Genomic DNA, 23,976 nt, shown 5'->3' with positions numbered 1-23,976 from the left:
CTGTCTTTATTCAGTGGAAATTCAGTGCCCCTAGAAGTAATATGGTAATACTCTGGTTTTATTCAGCACCTGATCTGAAGCCCATTAAAGTCAGTGGGAGTCTATTCGTTGATCCAAAGCCTGTTAAAGTCTATGGGTCTTTATGCCATTCATTTAACAATTAAAAGACCTTCTCCAAACACTAAGTAACTAAACCACACAGCATCTTTCCCAGGTAGTCAGATAGTATCTACTCCTGAGTGAATTCTGTGCCAAAAAATTAAAAATACTGCACCAAAAAAAGAAAAATTATGTGCACAATATTTTAAAATTCTGCAAAATTTTGCAAATTTTATTTGTCAATAAGTAAATGTGGCTCCAGCATGGCAGTGGGGAGCACAGGCTACTGGTTGCATTGAGGTGGGAAATCACCCTGAAGCCTCCACCAGCCCCGGTACAGGGACTTGGCAGTGAGGCTGCACCCGACCCTGACACAGTGCAAGGGCTGGGCCTGCCCCAGAAACACCCTGGGGCCCTTCCCCTCTGTGCCAGACGCACCAGGTGTGGGTGGGCAGGCTCAGCCCAGCAGGATCCAAGTCTAGAGAGGCTTAGTGTGGGGGGGATTCAAGTGTGGGGAGAGGTTTCTGTATGGGGCATTCTGGGTGTGGGTGGCTCAGTGGGGGATCTGGATGCACAGGGGCTCATTGGGGTGTTCTGGGTGCAGGGGCAATGGGGCTCTGTAGGGGATCCAGGTGAAGGTGGTTAGGGCTTGGTGGGGAGGGTTCTGGGTGTAGGGGCTCAGTGGGGGGATCCGGGTGCTGGGGGAGTGGGGCTTGATGGGGTGGGGGTCCAGATGTAGCTGGTTGGGTCTCAATGGAGTGGGGGTCTGGTTGGGAGGGATCATCAGGGCGTCCAGGTGTAGGGGGTTAGGGTTTGTCAGGGTTAGGGTTCAATGGGCCTGCTTAACAGGGGAACCGCAGCTGCTGCCGAGGGGATGCCGCATGTCAGGCTCCCGCTTCCCCCCATGATTCCCCTATCCCTGATTCTTCCCCATCTCATCCCACTGCCCCGTCCCCTTCCCCAGACTCTCATATTCCCCTCCCCTGCCCTATTCCACTCCCGCTTTCTTCCCCACTACCTTTTCCCCCCATCCCATCAAGCCCCACCTTCCGTCATTTTCCCCACCCCCATACCCAGCCCCACCGCAGGCACTCACCGTTGCACAGAAAACAGGAAGACTCCCAGAACACAGAAGGGGAGTACGACTGATACTATAACCCAGGAGGTGGTGTTCAGTTGAAGAGTCAGCAGAGCCAAGATGCAGCCTCCTTCAGCAGGGTAGCTCTGCACTTGCAGAAATGAGGGGGGTGGCAGTGGCATGTAACCCTGTGTGCCCCCCATGCCTTGCCTCTGTTTGGGGGAGCAGTTCCCCCCTCAAAACTGCGCCATGGTTGTCCTTGACTCCGGCATGGCTTCCCTTTGCTTCCCTGCCATTTTCTGCAGGGAAGCGCAGGAGTTCTGCGGGGGGGCGGGCGGGGGGGGGTGTTTTCTGCAGGTGTGCAGTCCCACAAAATTCCCCCAGGAGTAAGTATCATGATATACATTTTAGAGATGGTTAAACTGAGGCACAGATTTTTGCCCAGTGTTACACTGTGACCTACTGACTGAGCCTGGAGTGGAATCTGGGAGTCCTGACATCCTGTTACTGACTCTGACCACTTCACCACATAAAAGGTTGGTCATATTGTCTTTCATTTTCTTATAAAAATGGTACTGTATAGTCTTTGTTTTGTCTATGGACACCTGGTCGCTGTTCATAATTCCACTCTGGGTGAGTTGTCAGGGTTAACTTTTGGAAAATTGTGTTTGCAGTGTTGTTATAGCCATGAGGGCCCCAGGGTATTAGAGAAGCAAGGAGTGGACGAGGGGATGTCTTTTATTGGACCATCTTCTGTTGGTGAAAGAGACAAGCTTCTGAGCCTACACAGAGAGCATTTGTACGGTTTGGCAGTGAAGAAGCAATGTTCTTGCAGTTTTAGCTGCATGATTCTTGTGTTTTTAAAGGCTTGAGTCAAAGAAACAATGCAAGGAGAAAATTAAAGATACTAAAAGAGATCATGTAGTCTTCAGAGGAAAAACTCAGGAAAACAGAACAGATGAGGTTCAAAGCAGACAATAGCTGGAGGTGATAACTACTGGTTTGTTTTAAAGTGCATATCTTTGCTTGAATTTTAATTCATACAAAGCCTTCTTAGTGTGGACTATATGTTTTAAATAGTGTAGAAGATCATAATGTCCCATCCCCAAAGTGCATAGCCACATCCAAGACCCAGAGCTGGATAGCCTGCAGAAAAGCTTTCAATTTCCTGTTGTCCCAGAAACTGTAATCCTGAAGGAGAGCAAAATAATGATTGGTATGTGTTTGTTGCGGAACATTTGTCAACCTTGTGCATCTAAATGACTTGGGGGGATCAGATTCCTTTCTTGCTGACTCTCTTTTTTTATTCACTGTCCTGGTTTTATGCTCATCACTAATCCTTATATTGGATTGACCAGGCTGCTCCTTTGTACTCCTTGGGAAATATTTTCCGGTTAGTATTCAGTTGAACTCTAGGGCTCGGATCTTTAAAGGAGCCTAAGAGAGCTAGGAGCCCATTTCAATAGGAATTGAGTGTCCATTTCAGTGGGAGCTGGGCATGATGAGAGAGTACCAGGAAGCAAATTAAAATGATGATGACTTTACTCAAATGCAGGACAGGATAACAGACATTGCATATCTGGAGATTCTCTATGTCTCCTGGAGTTTCTGTGTTCCCAGTCAATTTCTTACGATGCCTAACCTTGGCTTCAAATAGAATCAACAGTATAATAATAACGGTACTTTGTCCAGGAGAGTAGATACAAGTGAAATAAGAAATCTAGTATCAGCTGCTTCCTTAAGCTTAGTGGGAAAGTATGTAAATGTGCTTGAGTGCATTTTGGTGTCATGCACCACTCCGGGGGAAAAAAAGGAGAGGAGGGGGAAAAGAATATTCGTTCTGCGAGTTGGCCTTATTCCTGCTGTTTTAAGGATGAAATTACATTGGTTTGCTCAATGGAAGACCCCAATTTAAGACAGACTGGGGATTCCAGGCTGCCAGTTTTTTAGACTGGGCTACTTTCACCTTCAGTCACCTTTCACCATGGAGGGAAAAAATTCCTCCCCTGCATACTCATCACCTCATGGGGGAAAATTGGTTGAGACTCATAGAAGGCATATGGCTCTTTCCATCAACAACTAATAATAATGTATTAATACCTAACATTTACCTAGGTCTCTAAGCTCCTTACAGAGGCAAGAAATTGTTATCTCCCCCTGCCCCCCGTTTTACAGGACAGAAAGTAGCTTGCCCAAGGTAATTAATCATGCTAAAAAGGTATTCCTGAAGCCTATTAGAATTATAGAATCATATTAGGGTTGGAAGAGACTTCAGGAGGTCATCTAGTTCAATCCCCCGCTCAAAGCAGGACCAACACCAACTAAATTATCCCAGCCAGGGCTTTGTCAAACCGGGCCTTAAAAACCTCTAAGGATTCTGAGCAGTTCTGAGTGCCCTTGGCTCCCATTACATTTAATAGGAGTCGAGGGTTCCCAGCACTTACCACTTAAAGATTTTTAGGCTTTACTCCTGCCTGACACCAGATGTGTTCTCAGTAATGCAGTATTGGAGAGGATTGCCCTGGGTCCTGTTAATCACTTTTACTTTGCTCTCCTACAGGCAACATTCCAAAGCTACTCCATGCAAGATTGAGGCCTTAGTGCACTTTTACATTGTATTTTGAGTTTTAATTGTAGTGTACAAAGAATTTCAAATTTCTCCTACCATGCATCTTGCAATAACAGAAAAAGCCCTTGGTTGTGAGCCCCACCCAAATCTCTCTCTCTCTCCCTCTCTCTCTCTCTCTCTCTCTCTCACAACACACACACACACACCTGATTTATTTTACATTAAATTAAAAACCAAGCTTCTCCTTTACAACTTTCATTACTGCAGCAAGGAGTTTCCAATGGGCTGCCAAAAGCCTTCTCCATGTCATCTTGACACCAGAATTTGCCGATTGACTTATCTAAGTATGGTAAAGGCAGATGGGAGTAGTCTTTATTGCTGGCAGTGTTGCAGTTTCTTGTTTGTCGTTCTTTTTTTTATTACTCAGAGGCACAGAATTTCACTGGATGAGTAGTTTAGCTCTACAGTCAGCACATTATGTATTCAACTTTCCCCCTAAAGCCAAAACAATGCCTTCCTACTCCTCCCAAACATCTGAGCGGATTTCTCTTCAGCCTGAAATGCTGAAAATGTTGGAATCAAAACCTTTCTAATTATTGAATTGAAGTTTCTTTCTAATTATGAGCCCTTATTTTTAGGGGGGGGGAAATCTTGGTCAAAGGAGTCTGCATTAAGGAGATTACATGAACCTACTTTGTAACCCACTATGTGGAAATGCTTTCTTGAAAAGGCTGAGTGTAATGGTAGGTTTTGTTGAACTTTGATGTGTACAGAATGAAGGTACCAGAGAAGGCAGCAAACAGATTTTCTCTATCAGTTCCTCTTAGAATTCCTGAGAAACCATGTCCCTGCCTTCAAAGCAGAGGGAGGGAGGAAAATTCTGTTCTTTTATAGTGCAAAGTAGTTATTTTATCAAACAGATTTCTAGGAATATCATAAAACATGTGAGAACAGGAGAGCAGATCCTCAGCTGCTGTCGACTGGCGTAACTCCTTTGAAATCAATGCAGCTACACTGATTTACTGAGGATCTGGGAAAAAAATGTTTAAAGATGCTTAGTTAGGAATTTAATTTCAGGTGAAACATTTTGCATTTAAGCAGGGTATTTTGGTGAGCTTTATGGTTCCTTGTCATGTGTATCGTACAGAGACTTGGTGGGATAACTCACATGACTGGAGTACTGTCATGGATGGTTATAAACTGTTCAGGAAGGACAGGCAGGGCAGAAAAGGTGGGGGAGTAGCACTGTATGTAAGGGAGCAGTATGACTGCTCAGAGCTCCGGTACGAAACTGCAGAAAAACCTGAGTGTCTCTGGATTAAGTTTAGAAGTGTGAGCAACAAGAGTGATGTAGTGGAGGGAGTCTGCTATAGACCACTGGACCAGGGGGATGAGGTGGATGAGGCTTTCTTCCGGCAGCTCGCAGAAACTACTAGATCGCATGCCCTGGTTCTCATGGGTGACTTTAATTTTCCTGATATCTGCTGGGAGAGCAATACAGTGGTGCATAGACAATCCAGGAAGTTTTTGGAAGCGTAGGGGACAATTTCCTGGTGCAAGTGCTAGAGGAGCCAACAAGGGGGGGAGCTTTCCTTGACCTGCTGCTCACAAACCGGGAAGAATTAGTAGGGGAAGCAAAAGTGGATGGGAATCTGGGAGGCAGTGACCATGAGTTGGTTGAGTTCAGGATCCTGACACAGGGAAGAAAGGTAAGCAGCAGGATACGGACCCTGGACTTCAGGAAAACAGACTTCGACTCCCTCAAGGAACGGATGGGTAGGATCCCCTGGGGGACTAACATGAAGGGGAAAGGAGTCCAGGAGAGCTGGCTGTATTTCAAGGAATCCCTGTTGAGGTTACAGGGACAAACCATCCCGATGTGTCGAAAGAATAGTAAATATGGCAGGCGACCAGCTTGGCTTAACGGTGAAATCCTAGCGGATCTTAAACATAAAAAAGAAGCTTACAAGAAGTGGAAGGTTGGACATATGACCAGGGAAGAATATAAAAATATTGCTCGGGCATGTAGGAATGAAATCAGGAGGGCTAAATTGCATCTGGAGCTGCAGCTAGCGAGAGATGTTAAGAGTAACAAGAAGGGTTTCTTCAGGTATGTTGGCAACAAGAAGAAAGCCAAGGAAAGTGTGGGCCCCTTACTGAATGAGGGAGGCAACCTAGTGACAGAGGATGTGGAAAAAGCTAATGTACTCAATGCTTTTTTTGCCTCTGTCTTCACTAACAAGGTCAGCTCCCAGACTACTGCGCTGGGCATCACAACATGGGGAATAGATGGCCAGCCCTCTGTGGAGAAAGAGGTGGTTAGGGACTATTTAGAAAAGCTGGACGTGCACAAGTCCATGGAGCCGGACGAGTTGCATCCGAGAGTGCTAAAGGAATTGGCGGCTGTGATTGCAGAGCCATTGGCCATTATCTTTGAAAACTCGTGGCGAACGGGGGAAGTCCCGGATGACTGGAAAAAGGCTAATGTAGTGCCAATCTTTAAAAAAGGGAAGAAGGAGGATCCTGGGAACTACAGGCCAGTCAGCCTCACTTCAGTCCCTGGAAAAATCATGGAGCAGGTCCTCAAAGAATCAATCCTGAAGCACTTACACGAGAGGAAAGTGATCAGGAACAGTCAGCATGGATTCACCAAGGGAAGGTCATGCCTGACTAATCTAATCACCTTCTATGATGAGATTACTGATTCTGAGGATGAACGGAAAGCAGTGGATGTATTGTTTCTTGACTTTAGCAAAGCTTTTGACACGGTCTCCCACAGTATTCTTGTCAGCAAGTTAAAGAAGTATGGGCTGGATGAATGCACTATAAGGTGGGTAGAAAGTTGGCTAGATTGTCGGGCTCAACGGGTAGCGATCAATGGCTCCATGTCTAGTTGGCAGCCGGTGTCAAGTGGAGTGCCCCAGGGGTCGGTCCTGGGGCCGGTTTTGTTCAATATCTTCATAAATGATCTGGAGGATGGTGTGGATTGCACTCTCAGCAAATTTGCGGATGATACTAAACTGGGAGGAGTGGTAGATATGCTGGAGGGCAGGGATAGGATACAGAGGGACCTAGACAAATTGGAGGATTGGGCCAAAAGAAATCTGATGAGGTTGAATAAGGATAAGTGCAGGGTCCTGCACTTAGGACGGAAGAACCCAATGCACAGCTACAGACTAGGGACTGAATGGCTAGGCAGCAGTTCTGTGGAAAAGGACGTAGGGGTGACAGTGGACGAGAAGCTGGATATGAGTCAGCAGTGTGCCCTTGTTGCCAAGAAGGCCAATGGCATTTTGGGATGTATAAGTAGGGGCATAGCGAGCAGATCGAGGGACGTGATCGTCCCCCTCTATTCCACATTGGTGAGGCCTCATCTGGAGTACTGTGTCCAGTTTTGGGCCCCACACTACAAGAAGGATGTGGATAAATTGGAAAGAGTCCAGCGAAGGGCAACAAAAATGATGAGGGGTCTGGAACACATGACTTATGAGGAGAGGCTGAGGGAACTGGGATTGTTTAGTCTGCAGAAGAGAAGAATGGGGGGGGATTTGATAGCTGCTTTCAACTACCTGAGAGGTGGTTCCAGAGAGGATGGTTCTAGACTATTCTCAGTGGTAGAAGAGGACAGGACAAGGAGTAATGGTCTCAAGTTGCAGTGGGGGAGGTTTAGGTTGGATATTAGGAAAAACTTTTTCACTAGGAGGGTGGTGAAACACTGGAATGTGTTGCCTAGGGAGGTGGTGGAATCTCCTTCCTTAGAAGTTTTTAAGGTCAGGCTTGACAAAGCCCTGGCTGGGATGATTTAATTGGGGATTGGTCCTGCTTTTGAGCAGGGGGTTGGACTAGATGACCTCCTGAGGTCCCTTCCAACCCTGATATTCTATGATTCTATGATCGTTAATGTAAACAAATAGCTCTGTTTATACAGATTCACTGTCAGACACTTGCAAGATCTAAAAAAATCCCTTACGCCATCAGATATTGGCAAAAGTCCCATTTATTTTGAGTAATTCAGCATTTTGGATCCTGGAATGAATGAGCTAGTAGACAGTAGCAGGCCTAGCTTCTTCAACTTGAAATATGTTCAGTCATGTGCACTTTAAATGTTTTGTCCGAAGCACCTGGAGAATGTTCAGCCCAGGCGGTGTCATTCTGCGTTAACACATGCTTTTGTGCTCTGACTAAACCAATCTGCCGGTAATTCTTTAAAAAAAAATTGTCCTATCTACCGAAACACAGGCTTCAAGTGTTTCCTAAGAGAAAGCGAATGGATATTTGGGGTTAGGCAAATGTAAATTACTGCCTTACAAATATATTTAATGCCTACTGGAAAATATTTATAGAACAATATTTTATTAACACGGGTGCTCTCAACAGTCAGAGCCCTAAAAACCCCATGTGCTGCTGCAGATACAAAGCAGCAAGTCACACAAGAGGCCTATAAACCAACCTTTTATGTCCTCCCCATTCTTCCTTCCTCTGATTCGTGCTGTTGTTCAGCTGTGACTCCTCAGTTAATGGTTCCCCCTTTACGAATATTTACTGATTAAATTAGGATGAACATAAAGCAAGAATTGTGTTCAGATGCAACTGGTTATGTGTTTGGTTCAAAGGTGATGACTGGTTCTTTTAAAATACTGTGGACCAGATCCTGACCTGTGGCTGAGAAGCATCCTCTCCATCTCAGGAGGTAGAATACACGGGTTGCACTCCCCTGATCCTGGGCTGACCTGCGTTGGGCATGACAGCTACTCTGAGCTGTGCTAGCTGCCAATGACCCAAGGGGTAGAGAGGGATCACCGAGTTACAGGGATGCTCTAAATCAGCTGCAGGGAGTGTGGTGAAGCAAGGAGCATAACACTAGGGAGTGGGTAGTTAAAGGAAAAGGAGTGGGCAGTTAAAGCAGCTTTAGGACAGATTTATACGTGTGGAGTGGTATAAACCTTCCCCAGCATAGCTGGAAATGTGTCCCTGTAGCTTCTGCTTGATTTATTATCCTTCAGCTGCTTTATAGCAATTACTTACATGACATAAATGTTTGACACTTATTGGTGTTAGTGATTGTGTTGCGGTTTATTTCCTATGCAGGAAACAAAAGGTTTTGCCATATCAAGTTAATGGATATCTTTGGCTCTGAAGATGAGACTCGAGTGCTGAAACCTTAGTCTTTCTCCAGAACTGTTCTCTGTTCAGTATCAGTTGTAGTTGTTATCTGTTTATCTGATAAAATAGGATGTTCTGGGTTTGTGCTATTGTGAAGTTCCCCTCTTTTGTACTGGAATACCACAGCCCTTTGTAGCCTGCTCCTTTACACTTGGAGACAGTGGGTGTCTTTGGTTCCTGCGGTGGAACTCTGGAACTTCTCTCAACCATGAGCTGAGCATGGCAGGGTGCCAGAGGTGTCATCTGTGTGCAAAAGAGCCAAAGGGAAGTACATAAATTCGAAGAGTATGTTGCTGTGTCACAGGAGTCTGTATTATAAAGGAAGGAATAAGCAATGGTTATTCTGGACCAGTGTTAGAAGCAGTGATGGGATCCCAGCTGATATTCCCAGCGAATGAGGATAAAATGGTGCCATTCACTGCTGCTGTCACTGTAAAGTGCTAAAATGAGAAAGAATAAGAGGCAGGGAGCAAGCAAGATCTAAACCACTCCAACTGATAGATTAAAACTAGGGCATTAAAGAGCCTGTAGAGATTCCTTGACCTTCAGAAAATGAGACTGAATAAGGATGACTATTACTACTGTACCTATGGCGCACACAGATTTATTGAAGATGTAGAGTACAAGAAACCCAGAAACATAGTGGGCTAGTTTCCCAGTGGGTGTAAATTGACATAATTCCACTGACTTCAGCTGAGGAGCTGGTGCAGTGACTGCATACAAAGACATTTTACAAAACAATAAGGTACAAAATCATCAGCAACTTCAAACAATCCATCTTACTCACATGCAACTACCAACCGGGATATAAAATGTTACTGTTCTTTTGCACCTACTGATTTAAACAATATCTATTCATGTGTTCTCAGGGAACAGTGGAACCTCCCCCTTCCTCCTTAGGTCTTATCCTACCCCTACAGCCATGACAGTGGAGATGCCCTTGTGAGGTTCCGCTTCATAAGTGCATGGAGATTGTGGGGGGGCTGTACATCCCCTGAATGGTGCTGAGCTCAACCCCACAGGGTGCCCAATATGATGGCAGTGCACATGGGATGGGCGGGGACGTATAGGAGACAGGGTCAAAGTGGAGCTGGTGCATGAATCTCCCCACCCGTCCTTGGGTTGGAAGAGCCCATAATGGGCTTTGGAGCCTTCTTCAACCAGCATGTTGCTCTATGACTCTGGGGCAGAGGAGGATTTCTTACCTCACTCTCTCCCTAGCTTCTGCCTAATACACTATTTGGCTACTCAGGCTGAATGTTGGGTGCAGGATTTACCCCACTGAGAAGTAGTGTTTTCACAGAACAGCTTCAATGTCAGCAGAGAATCACTACAGACAGAGTTTCACTCTCTTATCTGACTGTAGGGAAGTTAAGCACAGTGGACCATATATAATATTCTATTCCTTGAAACACATTACAGGCCTGGCATACTTTTTTGAATTAGATATTCAGGAAAATATGCTTTTTTTTTTTTATTAAGCACACACTTTAAAGTGTTAATGGGCAAGTGAACCTTGTGATGTAGCCAGTTAGATTTCTTAGAGCATTAGAGTGAAATATGATTTAGGTAAGATTAGAATAAACAGTTCTCCTGTAAAATCTCCCAGATCCTTTCATCATTGTGTATCGTAAGGTGGGAATTCAGGATGCTCTTTTTTGTCTGTTTTAATTGACATAGACTATAATTGCTGATGCTATAAAATATAACCAAACAAGATCATATGACATCATACTGACATATAGGAACTCATAAAGCCTGACACTACTTGTTGTGTGTTGGGTGGAGCTAGGGAGAGGACACATAAGCAAGGGTGAAGGATTTTGGTAAGATATTAAATTTGACATAAGGTGACAAAAATTTAAAATAGCATAAGACGTCCGCACTGCTTTGCAACATGTAGCCCTGTCATGGTGGCATAAAGGCTTGTCGCTCCAGTGAAATAATGTAATTCATACTGTCCAGCATGTTGCTGGTGAGGCCAGGCTTGCAAATTGCTGATTGGAATAGCAGACTGGCCATTTGCAGATTGCTGGTAGATTTAATGCAGGCATCCAAATGGATTGGGAGTGGAAACTATGTCTCTCTGATACTGGCACAGGAAGCCCTGTTTAGAGAACTTTCCTCACAGCCAAAATGTATTATTTTTTGCAGATGTACAGCAGTCTAAGATTGGTCTTTGGAGAAACCAAAATCAAATACATTAACAGACTCCAGGCGGGTATTCCAAAGCAGACAGTAGAAGAGCATCACATGTTCACTATATAGGGTTTCTATTTTAGACTTCGCAGATTTAAACATGTTAGGCAAGTTTCCTTATGGTCCTTGTAAGATTAATAAGACTTCTTAACAGCAGTTTGGACAGAATCCCCAATAACACCATGTTCTGGAGTTTTGGCTTTCAGAAGGAAGCATAATACAACAAGTCCCCTCAATCATTTCTCTCTCTATCGTTTAGCTGATGCAATAAACCAAATAGTCTGGACATCCATGTGACCAGTCACCACAGATGACAGTCATGCTGAATGGCCTTAGCTTCCCTTCTTATCTGAAAAATGGGATTTTTTCCACATTGTTCTAATTTCTTCATAAGAAAATTCTCTACTATAGTGCATTTGTTGACTTGTGGTATCTGGAAAGAATGATAGCAGTGCTCAGAAAGAATTAAAAATGTGGTGGATCTCATAGAATGCTGAACTGCAAAGCAGACAGGCAATTTTAAGCAGAAAAAGTCGTGAAAGACAAAACATAAGGTAGGATTGAGCAGTACCTAAAAGGTACAAAGGAACACTTTATAGCACCTGAAACACACTTGCTTTCAGCCTTTTGGTCACAATTTAACAGTTTTCATTCCTTCCACTTTATCTCCTGATATTTTTTATTAAATGAAATTATCTCACAGTGAGGAAGATAATGCAGGATAGTATTACATGGATTGGTACTGGCTTCCAGCCATAAACAAACCAACCAAAATCAAGAGCAACAACCCCTATCTTCTAGTTTTTGACAGTCACTTACCCTAGCTGTCTGTCTACTCACTGTGGCCTTTAGACCCCTATATGTATATTTAATTAGGGAAAGAGAATGTTACATTTTTGGTAGCCTAGCTATTTGATGAATTTGACTTGCTACAACCTTTTCTGTTTTCCTTTCTGATTGCAGTGTTGATATTTTAATAAATACAAATTAACCAACAAGAATCTTAAGAATTTCTGCAATTGTGTTTTACCATATCAGTAGTGATTCTAAAATTAAACATAACTTGCCATCTTAAAAGTAGTTATAATGTGTTTAGTTCTACTAAAAACCAGTTTCAATTTTAAAGAAAATCCATGTATTACAACAGTTGTCCTATGAAAATTAAGGATGGGATTTTCAGCAGCGCTGAGTATTGGCCTAACTCTGCTTCCACTGAGAGCAGAATTAGGCCAGCACTAAACACATCCTAATGTTTACTCCAGTCTGTCTATGTAAGTTCCCTGTTGAATTGCTGGTTTTGAGTCTTGTGTGTTCTCACACAAGTTATTTATAAGAGAACTCCAAATTCCATTCTAGAGTTAACTAAATGATCAAACTCTTCCCTGAGAAAATCAAATGGTATAATACACACATCTCTGAACATTAAACATTCCCCATGCGAAACACAGTTTTATACATTTGAAAATAATTATTGTACCATTTCCCATTTTGTAAGCAGGTGGCTTGGCCCTGTAATTGTCTGGAGCTATTCACATGAGCAGTGGCTGCAGTATTTGGCTAGTTAATATGCACACACATATGCATGCACGTACACATAAAATTGAACAAGCCTCACTCTACATCCTTCCTTGATAATGGAGTAGCGTCCGTGTCACAGCATGAAGAGAAAGGGTTGAAGGAAGTGTTGTCAAACTGCACAGGCCCGAAAAGGATTAGATGAGTTTGCCTGCTCCTAACAAGTCTATCAGCAAAGGCTTCCATCCCATGAGTGAGTGGTGAAAAATGATAAAATATCAGCTATTCTGGTGGAAGAACCTAGGGATAAACTAGTTACTACCTGAAAGAAGGGAGTGGTTAGGAGTGTGGCTTTGGGCACCAAATGGTTGACTCTGATTTGGTTCTTTTTTGTGATGTCGCAACTGTGCATCTAGGTCTATGATGAATATCTTGGCTTTTGCCATGGAAAAAAAAGGGAAAACCCATAGCCTGTGATGGTAAGTGGGTTTAGGAAAAAAGGGGATGAGGGAAGAATACAAATGTCTCCATATTTGTAGCTGTGCTCCCTACCTCCAACCAAGCCTTCGCTTCCTGCCAGCCGCTGCTCCCGTTCTCCCTTCTCCTCATTCCCACTCCATCACACTCTTAAACTTGCAACTGCAGCACACTTCGTGCTTCTGACTTCAACTGACTCCCTTACCCACCCGACCTTTGGATTGCTACATAATTCCCTGCCCCATCCTCACAGAGAGCCATAAGATGGGGTCTCTCTCAGGTGAGATTTAATCTTGTGATCATTAGCTCAGCAATGATGGTGTTAATATTTATGTACAGTAAATCATTAGAAGCTAGGAATGAATTGGGCCATTTGTATAAGAGATGACATCAGGAGTTACTTGCCATACCTGAGGCCTCCAAAAATCTTTTGTTCTGGAAGGTGTCATAGAATCATAGAATATCAGGGTTGGAAGGGACCTCAGGAGGTCATCTAGTCCAATCCCCTGCTCAAAGCAGGACCAATCCCCAATTTTTGCCCCAGATCCCTAAATGGCCCCCACATGTGTTTATACTGTATCTCCTGCCACCATAACCAGCATGAGCTGAACACTGATATTGAAAACTTACTTTTGGCTGCCTTGCACATGACACTAACATTAGCCATAAAAAAACAAGTCTGATTTCTACTATCACAAGTATGGAGCCATCATGATAGCTGCTGTGTGTATCTGGGGTACTGGGAACACGAACAGAACAGAAAATAGCCAAAATGTAAGGTAATACTGTTTCCTTCTGCTTAAGGAAGCCATGGGAGCATACATAAAATATGAAATTAGAATTCCATCAAATGAGTCTAACAGTATCCGACATGTCATTCTTCCTTTTATTGTCCCCTGTGCAGCTAAATCTGGAACAATTTATGATGCTAAAGGGGTCTTTGTTCATGACTAGGACTTTTAGATGCTACAGTAATACAAATACTATTGGCAATAGAGATATTGGCACAACAGTCTTTAAGGGACAATCCCACAGCTGGCAAATCTGATCCTAGGAACTATTCACCTGGGAGATTACCTTTTCCTCTTCAACCTCTTGTGGAGTGCACAGTCTGCTTGGTTGCTCTTGCTTTCTACTCCTGGAGTATCTTTGTCTAGGGCTGGAGGTTCTCAGTTGATGAACTTCATACCTGGAGCTCCCTCCCCCTAAGGCCTACTAGAACCTGAGGTTGGTAAACTTCCAGGCACAATGCAAGGCCTTTAGTTAACTCTTAAGGTAGCTCCTGCAGCCTATTAATTCAGTGTCTTATTGAGAGACTATTTTTATCCTGCCTATTTTAATGATTATTATTGTGGTCAGTGCTCTGGCAATGGGCAGTGCATGAATATACATACAGTCCATATTTCCCCCAGCCCTAAAATTACATTTGTTTTTAAAATACCTGATTTGGGAAAGCTCTTATCCCTCTAAAACAAGGACAGTAGTATATTGACATCACATCTCCACATCTGAATGATCCACCAAAAATCCCATATGGAAAACCTGTGGAATTTAACAGGGATGAGAGTTGTAGGGTTGTATAGAAATTACTCTACAACCCTGTTACATTTTATAAAGAACATCATATCCTTACTCTAGGTTTTTCTAACTATCCTGTAGAATTCTATAGCAGGGATATAATTCTTTATTAAATTCTATAGGACATGTTTTAAAAAGTACTAAGATAAATGTTTGGCCAGACCCACTGCTGGTATAAATCAGCATAGATCAATTGACTTCAATGGGGGTATCCTAATTTACACCAGCCAGGGATCTTGCTAATTATAATTGTCTATTAAATTCTGTAGGACTTTTCCATAGAGAACTAACCTTTTGGATTCTGGTCTTCAGCGATGTTTGTGTGTCACATCATGGTTCCACACTCCCTCCCTACTTTAGTTTTTGAATAGGCAGAAGGATTAAAATGGAATTTCAAGCCTTTCAGAGAGCTCAGATCTTCCAGGAGTGATGATAATGTCTAATGTGTAACAAAATGATAAAGTGCAATGACAGTAGTTATAATGAAATTGTGGCCAGATTGTGTGAAATTTGGATTTCATCTGCATCCTTGCACTGTAAATGTCTAGTCACTCCATCTGAGGCCAACTGGGACATGAACTGAACCTCAAACTGAAATGTCTGAAAGTTAAAAAGTAAGATGACAGAGATTCTGTGTAAAATGAATTCAGAATACAGCTCAACTAGCTGCTTGTTGATAACTACATAGCTATGATTCAATCTAACTCCTATTGAAGTGAATGAGGTTCTTTCCATTGATTTCAGTGAGAGCTGGAGCAGGCCTAATGCAGTAGATTGGCAACAGTATTATCAAGTGTGCACTGTGCTACTTCTGTGCATTTATTGAGATTTAGTATATAGGCATATACAGCACATTTGCAAGATGGTTGCTAGCACATATCATTTTTCGCTATGATTTATTTCTGCATCTCTGCTTTGTGAATAACAAGGATTAATTCCCTGCAGCTCACAACATCAAACTCAGGAAAACTTCAGGGTTTTTTAAGGAAAAGACAGTAAATAGTGATGGAATGCCTTAATGCATTTGAAAAATACATTCTCTTCCCTCCAGCAAATGTGAATTTTGGTAGAGTTATGGCCACTCTCATCATTAATTAGATTGGATCAGTGTACATGGTACTTAGTGATGTGCAGGGCATTCACCAGTTTCAGAAAATTCCCATTAAACTGGAACATTTTGCTAGTCCATAACCTCTTTAGCACTATTACATTCCACTACCACATCAGAACATTCATTTACTGTGCTTTCAAGGCATATGCAGTTTCCATATTTGTATTTTTAACAGATTATGTGCTCGTGTGATTATGGGCGGCCATTCCATTCTCACCCTGGAAGCTTTTTTGTTGTTGTAACTGCAATACAGCAAATATAGAATTAAACACAACTAAACCAGCCGTGTATATTGGTATCCTTTACTAATGTAATGGGACTACAGTATATTTATTCTATCAGATAGCAATGCTAAGATTGCTTCAGCCCTTTCATAAACTAGCCACAGGACGAAAAATATAGGAGGAGGAGCAACCTGCAGGGGCTGTAATTTCTAATCCCTGCGAATCAAAGTACAAGTACATCACTTATGACCTATCCTGCTATTCTGACCTGTTTGTGCTATTCAGTCAGCACAAAGGGGTTGGATTCTGGCCACAGTCTGGCAATAGGGTATTTCCTTGGGACAAGAGAACTCCCAAGAGATGTGTAACTGGCAGAGGCATCCCCTTTCCTGGCTTTGCTGTGCTACACCTGTTCTCCATTGCAATAGGATCCTTTGGAAAGAGGAGCAAAGCAACCTCCAAATATGGGTGAAGAGAGCAAATGGGTGGCTAAATTTTCAGGTGTTGCCTTCCAAAATGCAAGTAATCGGGTAGCTCTAGTGTGAAGTGTTGTCACATTTTCTCTCTCTTAAAATATTCCCCTGTTGCTGAGATGTGGAGGAGAAATGTGTTAATAAAAAGCTTGAGAGAAATCCATTTGGAGGAAAATCAAAACCCAATTGTAAGATGACTGAGACTGGGAGCGGCTGTGCTTATTTGCTGCACACACATCTTTATTATGACAATTGCTGTTAGTGAGTGATGGGTTTTGGCTGCCTCCTAGTGGCTGAAGAATTTTTTTTTTGTTAATATCAGCGTTAATCCTGAAGTTTCACAATACAGGGCCCAACTCTGTTTTCACAGCAAAAGTTTCATTGACTTCAATGGAAGGGGAATCTAGCTCACGAAGTGTTCAGGGCAGATAACAGACAGAGGCATTTAGAAATCTACTAAGCTATCTCAGAGCATTTAGTTAATGACTTTAGATATTGATTTAAAACAGCATGCAGTCTCTGAATATGATATTTTAATATATAAACCGTTGCTAGCTGTTTGGCTTTGGTTTTGATAATGTTTTAAGACAAAAATGGGTCTCCCATAGGATAAACGATTACCTAAAATACAACACATTGTGTCTGTTGTACATTTGTCTATTATATCTACATAATGATTTGTGCCTCATCCCCAGTTGATTTAAATGGTGTTACTGTTGAGTTACCCAGTGTATGTGAGAAGAGACTCAGGGCCAGTATCTGTTTTGGGTTGGGAAGAGAGAATGTAGTTAATCTGTTATTTCATCACTTTGTCATTTCTAGACATTCCAAAGCTGCTTTTCAAGTTTCAGCACCCTGCGTAATAGTCACTACGGTAAAAAGGCCAGTGACCCAAAGAGTGCATGAATTGTACTGTATAAACAAACACTATGTGTTAATTTCCAAACTAGGGAATAGACAGACTATAACAACCCTTATTGCCCTTTAGTTTGGATATGACTGGATAAAGTGACTATAATTTAGGCCTGATAGTAAAGTACAGTATAATGATGAACTATGGGAAAATGTGTATGTGATGTTTAGTAGCAGAGATGAGTCAGAGTTGGAATGACTGCTTCTTTCAGGTTTCTCCCCCTCGCATCGGTCAGACACTAAGGTGATAACAAATTTTTTCTGCTAGGTTGGTGGTATTTGAAGCAGATTAACAATTTTTCTCTTAGGATGTATATTACATGTCCCGTTATCTCCTCATATAGTACTGCTGCCACAAGATGAAGGACAAATATGAGAAGAGAAGAGGGTGAACAGAGAACATGATGAAATGGTGCTAAATGGTGCCGTGGTCTTTTTCTTTTCAGCAAACCTGCAGAAGTACAGAGTAACAGGCATGGTGTTTCATCTTATATTTTCCAGAAAGTTAGCTCTCTGTGTGTGTGTCTGAGATAGAGAGAGAGAGAGAAAAAAAAAATAGAGTATGAGAAAGAGAAACTTCTGCATTTGCTGGTCTCAATCTGGCCCTTCTCTGGTATGCCAAAGCAATTGCTGTGTGGTTTATTTGAAGTTATGCTGACTTGGGTTCAGTGACTTAGAAATCTCATTTATCTTCTCATCTGAACTAGGCCACCAGTTCTAATGGTAACCCATTAAGGAAGACGTGGTCCATATGCCAGACCATATCTGGGGAAAAAGGCTCAAAATGTCAGAGCATTATGTCATGCACACTGTTTGCATGACATAATGCTCTGACATATGGGAGAAGTGAAAAGAATGCGATCCAGAGGACACTATACAGTGTAGAAAATGGTTTACACTGTGTCAGAAATGGACTGTATAGGATACATCAGTGATGTGTTTACTTCACAGTGACAACATTTGCTCCTGAGCATTTGCATCAACAGTTGGAGTCATGTTGTCAGCCTACGTGATAAACCAATTAAAAACACTGGTTGAGCTGTGCACAAATCCGATTTCAGTTTCTGTTAGCAAGGTGCAAAAGTCAGTGCTGGTGGGTATTAGTTAATGATACATCTGTTCCATTTCTCCTAGCTTTGACAATGATAAAATGACTTGAGTAAGGGCACAAACTTTAAATCCCTAAGTCTCTCACATGTATTGTTTTGTGTTTCTCTCTTTGCATCTGGCTTTAATTTTAACAGAAATGCAGAGAACAGTTTGACTGAAATTGCACCATGATTTGTGCTGCTAATTTTTATCTTCATGCAATAATAATAATACTTACTTAATAAGATCTCTGTGTACAAAGCTGTATGTTCGTGGCTGAATTCAGTTTTACTTTTATATTTTTCCTTCTCTCTTAGTTCAATCCCTTTGTCTCCTTTTTCCCATATAAAACTGGAGACACCAACATGTGCATAAAATAGGAATAAATGTTTTTCATTGTTACACCTTTTTGCTTACAGTTAAATGTTATTGACTATTTTAGATACATAGGGTGGAAACCTGGCTCCCTTGAAGACAGTGGCAAAACTCCCATTGAAGTCTGTTCAGAATTGCACCCATAGTTTTGTAAATGTACTCATCACTTTAGAAAATAAACAGGACAAGGAGGTCCTTGTCCCAGTGAGACTATGAATTTATAGAGACAAAAACAAAATACAGGCAACAAATTGGTCATAGGAGGGCGTGAAGATTATAATGCTGTAGAGGTCAGTATAGGAAAGAGTTTCAAGAGTAGGATTAAGGAAGGAATAGTTTAAGGATAGGGAAGGCTTTGGTGGATGGGAAGCACTAGACTGTTCTAAGTATTAGGAGGAAGCATGAAAGGAGCTGTGAAACCCAGAGTTGAAAAAGATATTTTTTTTCTGATAGCCTTATTTTTATCTACTATGAAAGTCTTAGATTTTCCTGTATACCTGTTTGCCTTTAACATTTTTCTCTATATTTTGCCCCCATTCATTTCTTGTGTTTTAAAGGCTTGATTCATCCTGTACCCAAGCTGAGCTTGGCACTAGATCCGATTGGAGAAGGGCAAACATGGATTTGCACCACTTTCATAGCTCTCCATTCTGAGGTTTCGCCCCTTCAGCCAAGTTACAGCTGTCTCAGTGGCAATCCTAACTTGAATCTGGTTGCCTGTGGCCCCAGCAGCAGGGAATAGCTGCAGCATATTGTTACACTGGCTCCTTTCCCTAGTAATACTCCCAATAGTCCCTCTATGCTATTAAGTGCAATTTCCCAGTGATGGTTAGAGCAGTTTTACAGCCCTTTTAAGCCAACAGATTGACATTGAAAGGTTAAAGCAGCTGTGAGTTGAGCCATAAACTATAGTTGATTTGTGCAGTCCTTGATGACTCTTGCTCCCCCTTTCCTTACCAAGAAATAAAGTGGTAAAATAGCAAAATGTTACCTATACAAGACTCAATAAAGAATTAAAGGAAGGTAATATAAGTAATGCCAATCAACACAGGTTTGTGGAAAATAGATCCTGTCAAACTAACTTGGTATTTTTTCTGATGTTACAAGTTTGGTTGATAAAGGTAATAGTGCTAATTTAATATACATAGACTTCTGTAGATCATTTGACTTGGTACTGCATGACATTTTGATTAAAAAAAACTAGAAAGATTTACAATTAACATGCCATTAAGTATATTAACAACTGGCTAACTGATAGATCTCAAAATGTAATTGTCAAGAGGGAATAATCATCGAATGGCTGTGTTCCTAGTGGGGTCCCTTGGATATCCATTCTTGATCCTACACTATTTAAAATTTTTATTAATGACCTGGAAGAAAACAAAATCATGACTGATCATGTTTGCAAGTGACACAAAAATTGGGGGTAAATGGTAAATAATGAAGAAGACAAGTTAGTACTATATGGAGTTGTCTGGATCTCTTAGTAAACTGCGTGCAAACAAACAATATGCATTTTAATATGGCTAAATGTAAATGAATAGATCTAGGAACAAATAATATAGGCCATGCTTACAGGATGGGGGACTCTAACCTGGCAAACAGTGACTGAAAAAGATTTGAGATCATGGTGGATAATCAGCTGAACATGAACTGCAAGTGTGACACTGTGGCCAAAAGGGCTATTGCAGTCCTTGAATGCATAGGCAGGAATCTTAGGTAGGTATTACCCCTGTGTTTGGCACTGGTGTGGCTGCTGCTGGAATACGGTATCCCGTTCTAGTGTCCACAATTCAAGAAGGCTGTTGATAAATTGGAGAGGGTTCAGAGAAGAGCCAGAAGAATGATTAAAGCATTAGAAAACAAGCCTCATTGTGGTAGACTCAAGGAGCTTAACCTATTTATCTTAACAAAGGGAATATTAAGGGGTAACTTTATTATAATCTGTAAGTACCTACATGAGGAAAAATATTTAACAATTATCTCTTCAGAGATAAGGTATGACATGATCCAATGGCTGGTAGTTGAAGCTAAACAAATTCAGACTGGAAATAAGGTGTAATTTTTTAACAGTGAGAGTAATTAATCACTGGAACAACTTACCAAGAGTCATGGTGGCATCTCCATAACTGATAATTTTTTAAAAAGATTTTTCTAAAAGATATACTCTAAGAATTATTTGGGGGAAGTTCTATGTCCTCTGTTATATAGGCAGTCAGAGTAGATGATCACCAATGGTCCCTTCTGGCTTGAAATTTATGACTCAAAGAGGTTAAAGAGTTAGCATTTTAAAGTCCCAAGGATTAGTTTCTACTCCATGGTTGGGCTGTTGGCTTCATCTCTCATGTGCTTTTTGGACCCATAACATACTGTTCCCAGTTAACACTCCTCCTGTGGTTTAACAGTTTGCAAGTGCCTAAAAAGTGTTTTCTGTTCTTTTTTAGAAGAGGATGCTGAAGAAATAGCCTGCACTCAAAATGATCAGATGTATCTGAACAGGGATATCTGGAAGCCCTCACCATGCCAGATTTGTGTCTGTGATAATGGAGCCATTCTCTGTGACGAGATTCTGTGTCAGGATGTGTTAGAATGTGAGAGCCCTCAGATTCCCCCAGGAGAATGCTGTCCTGTGTGCCCCAACACGGCACGTGTTGATTTTGAAGGCAATACTGGTAAGGCTGCTTTACATTCCTTATTTTGCGTGAAGCCTGTTAAGCTGACATTTTGAACAATGTCATCTCTGATATGGTAATTTGAGATGAGCAAAGGAGATGGTGTTCAGATCCAGATCTGCCCAGCGTTTGGGGTTTGGATGTGATGCAAAAATAGGACTAAAGTTCAGGTTCAGCAAACTCTCTCAAGCAAACTTGTGAGATCAGCTATTCTCACGAGATTTCCACAGACTTAGACTCAAATCTCAATAGAATGGTTATTCCAGTGAGATTTTTGCTGTCTTGAGTTGTATCTGAGCTGGATCTGAAAGAGAGTTCCTTTCTGGCTGTAGTTCTTACACACACCCAATACTGTTGAGGTGAGTTCATAGCCAGAGGTTTGATCTTAATCCCCCTTTTGAAATCTTGATGAGGTTTTGATTTCAGGTTCTTGTTTGGATCCAGTTTTATAAAAAACATATCATGTTGAGAGTTACATTCCATACACACCTCCTATTTTCCCTACTAAAATTGTATATGTATACATATAAAAATTGTTTAATAAAAAAACGATTGGGTAACTTTCTGAACAAAAATCTCTAAACTTTTCATTCTACACTCCTTAACACTGTGTATTATGTTATTTGAACCATATAATCATCTAAAGACATTTTTAAAAGGGAAATATTGCTGATTATATTAGTGTAAATAATGTAGAGTAATGGTAAAGGGAACATAGTAGGGAGTTGTATAATTAAGCAATAAGACAAGACATGGCATGCATTAATAAGCAGATGGTGCATACTTGCTGTGCATTAGGAGGCATTAGGCCATGGATGAGTGTCTTCAAGGAAGGAGAACATTATGGGTACATTCTGGAATGTGTTGATGCTATTAAAGATATTAATAAATATCCCTCCTAAAGATTTTTGTTAAGACTTTGACCTCAGAGCTGTGAATTCACTGCCAGGGGAACTGTACATGAGTATTGCACGTACTTGACAAAAAACTCAAAGATCAATCAGTCATCTGTAGCTTTTGAAAAATATCAGTGTCAGATACCATGATATTGGGTGGGATTGTCAAAAGTGCTGGTCTATCTGTTCCCAGTGAAGTTGATGGGAATATCACCATTGACTTGAATCGGAGCAGAGTTAAGCCCGTGTTGAGTGCTGTTGAAAATCCCACCATAGTGTTAAGTATTCTTAAAGAGTCTGGGAGCCAGATGTATTCACTTCTGGAAAAAAGCCCAGAGAGCGGGAAACTAGTGTGGATATACAGTGGGACACCATTAAAATGTCATGTGCAGGTGAATGAGCCCCTGATGGTGTCCTGAAGGATGACCCATCACTCTCACAGATCTTGGGAGACAGACCAGTCCTTGCTTACAGACAGCCCCCCAAACTGAAGCAAATACTCACCAGCAACCACACACCACACAACAAAACCACTAACCCAGGAACCTATCCTTGCAACAAAGCCCGATGCCAACTCTGTCCACATATCTATTCAAGTGGCACCATCATAGGACCTAATCACATCAGCCACGCCATCAGAGGCTCGTTCACCTGCACATCTACCAATGTGATATATGCCATCATGTGCCAGCAATGCCTCTCTGCCATGTACATTGGCCAAACCAGACAGTCTCTACACAAAAGAATAAATGGACACAAATCAGACACCAGGAATCATAACATTCAAAAACCAGTAGGAGAACACTTCAACCTCTCTGGTCACTCAGTAACAGACTTAAAGGTGGCAATTTTGCAATAGAAAAGCATCAAGAACAGACTTCAACGAGAAACTGCTGAAGTAGAATTAATTTGCAAACTAGATACCATTAACTTGGGCTTGCATAGAGGCTGGGAGTGGCTTGGTCATTACACAAATTGAATCTATTTCCCCATGTTAAGTATCCTCACACCTTCTTGTCAACTGTCTGAAATGGGCCATCTTGATTAGACTACAAAAGTTTTTTTTCTCCTGCTGATAATAGCTCATCTTAATTAATTAGCCTCTTAGAGTTGGTATGGCAACTTCCACCTTTTCATGTTCTCTGTATGTATATATATCTTCTTACTATATGTTCCATTCTATGCATCTGATGAAGTGGGCTGTAGCCCATGAAAGCTTTTGCTCAAATAAATTTTTTAGACTCTAAGGTGCCACAAGTACTCCTGTTCTTTTTGTATTAAACATGCTATTTCCTATTCTGTCCAACACTCAGAGAGGCTGGGCATCTAGGGCAGTGGTTCTCAAAGCTGGTCTGCTGCTTGTTCAGGGAAAGCTCCTGGCATGCTGGACTGGTTTGTTTACCTGCCGCGTCCACAGGTTCAGCTGATCGCGGCTCCCACTGGCCACGGTTCACCGCTCCAGGCCAATGGGGGCTGTGGGAAGGGCGGCCAGCACGTCCCTTGGCCTGTGCTGCTTCCTGCAGCCCCCATTGGTCTGGAGCGGCGA

At 41.9% G+C, this 23,976-nt stretch overlaps 1 protein-coding gene across 1 annotated transcript in view; it reads left to right on the top strand.

The window, feature by feature from the left end:
- Positions 1-23,976, top strand: part of COL5A2 (collagen type V alpha 2 chain) — a 166,598-nt gene that overhangs the window by 55,734 nt on the left and 86,888 nt on the right. The window contains exon 2 of the mRNA XM_073306133.2: positions 21,307-21,534. Coding sequence (XP_073162234.2) covers positions 21,307-21,534 — 228 coding nt within the window. The remainder of the gene's footprint in view (positions 1-21,306; positions 21,535-23,976) is intronic.

Source organism: Lepidochelys kempii, chromosome 11 (genome assembly GCF_965140285.1).
Source record: "Lepidochelys kempii isolate rLepKem1 chromosome 11, rLepKem1.hap1, whole genome shotgun sequence".
NCBI classification, from domain to species: Eukaryota; Metazoa; Chordata; order Testudines; family Cheloniidae; genus Lepidochelys; species Lepidochelys kempii.
Note: the sequence above shows the minus strand (reverse complement) of the source record. Positions and strands in the feature narration are given on the sequence as shown.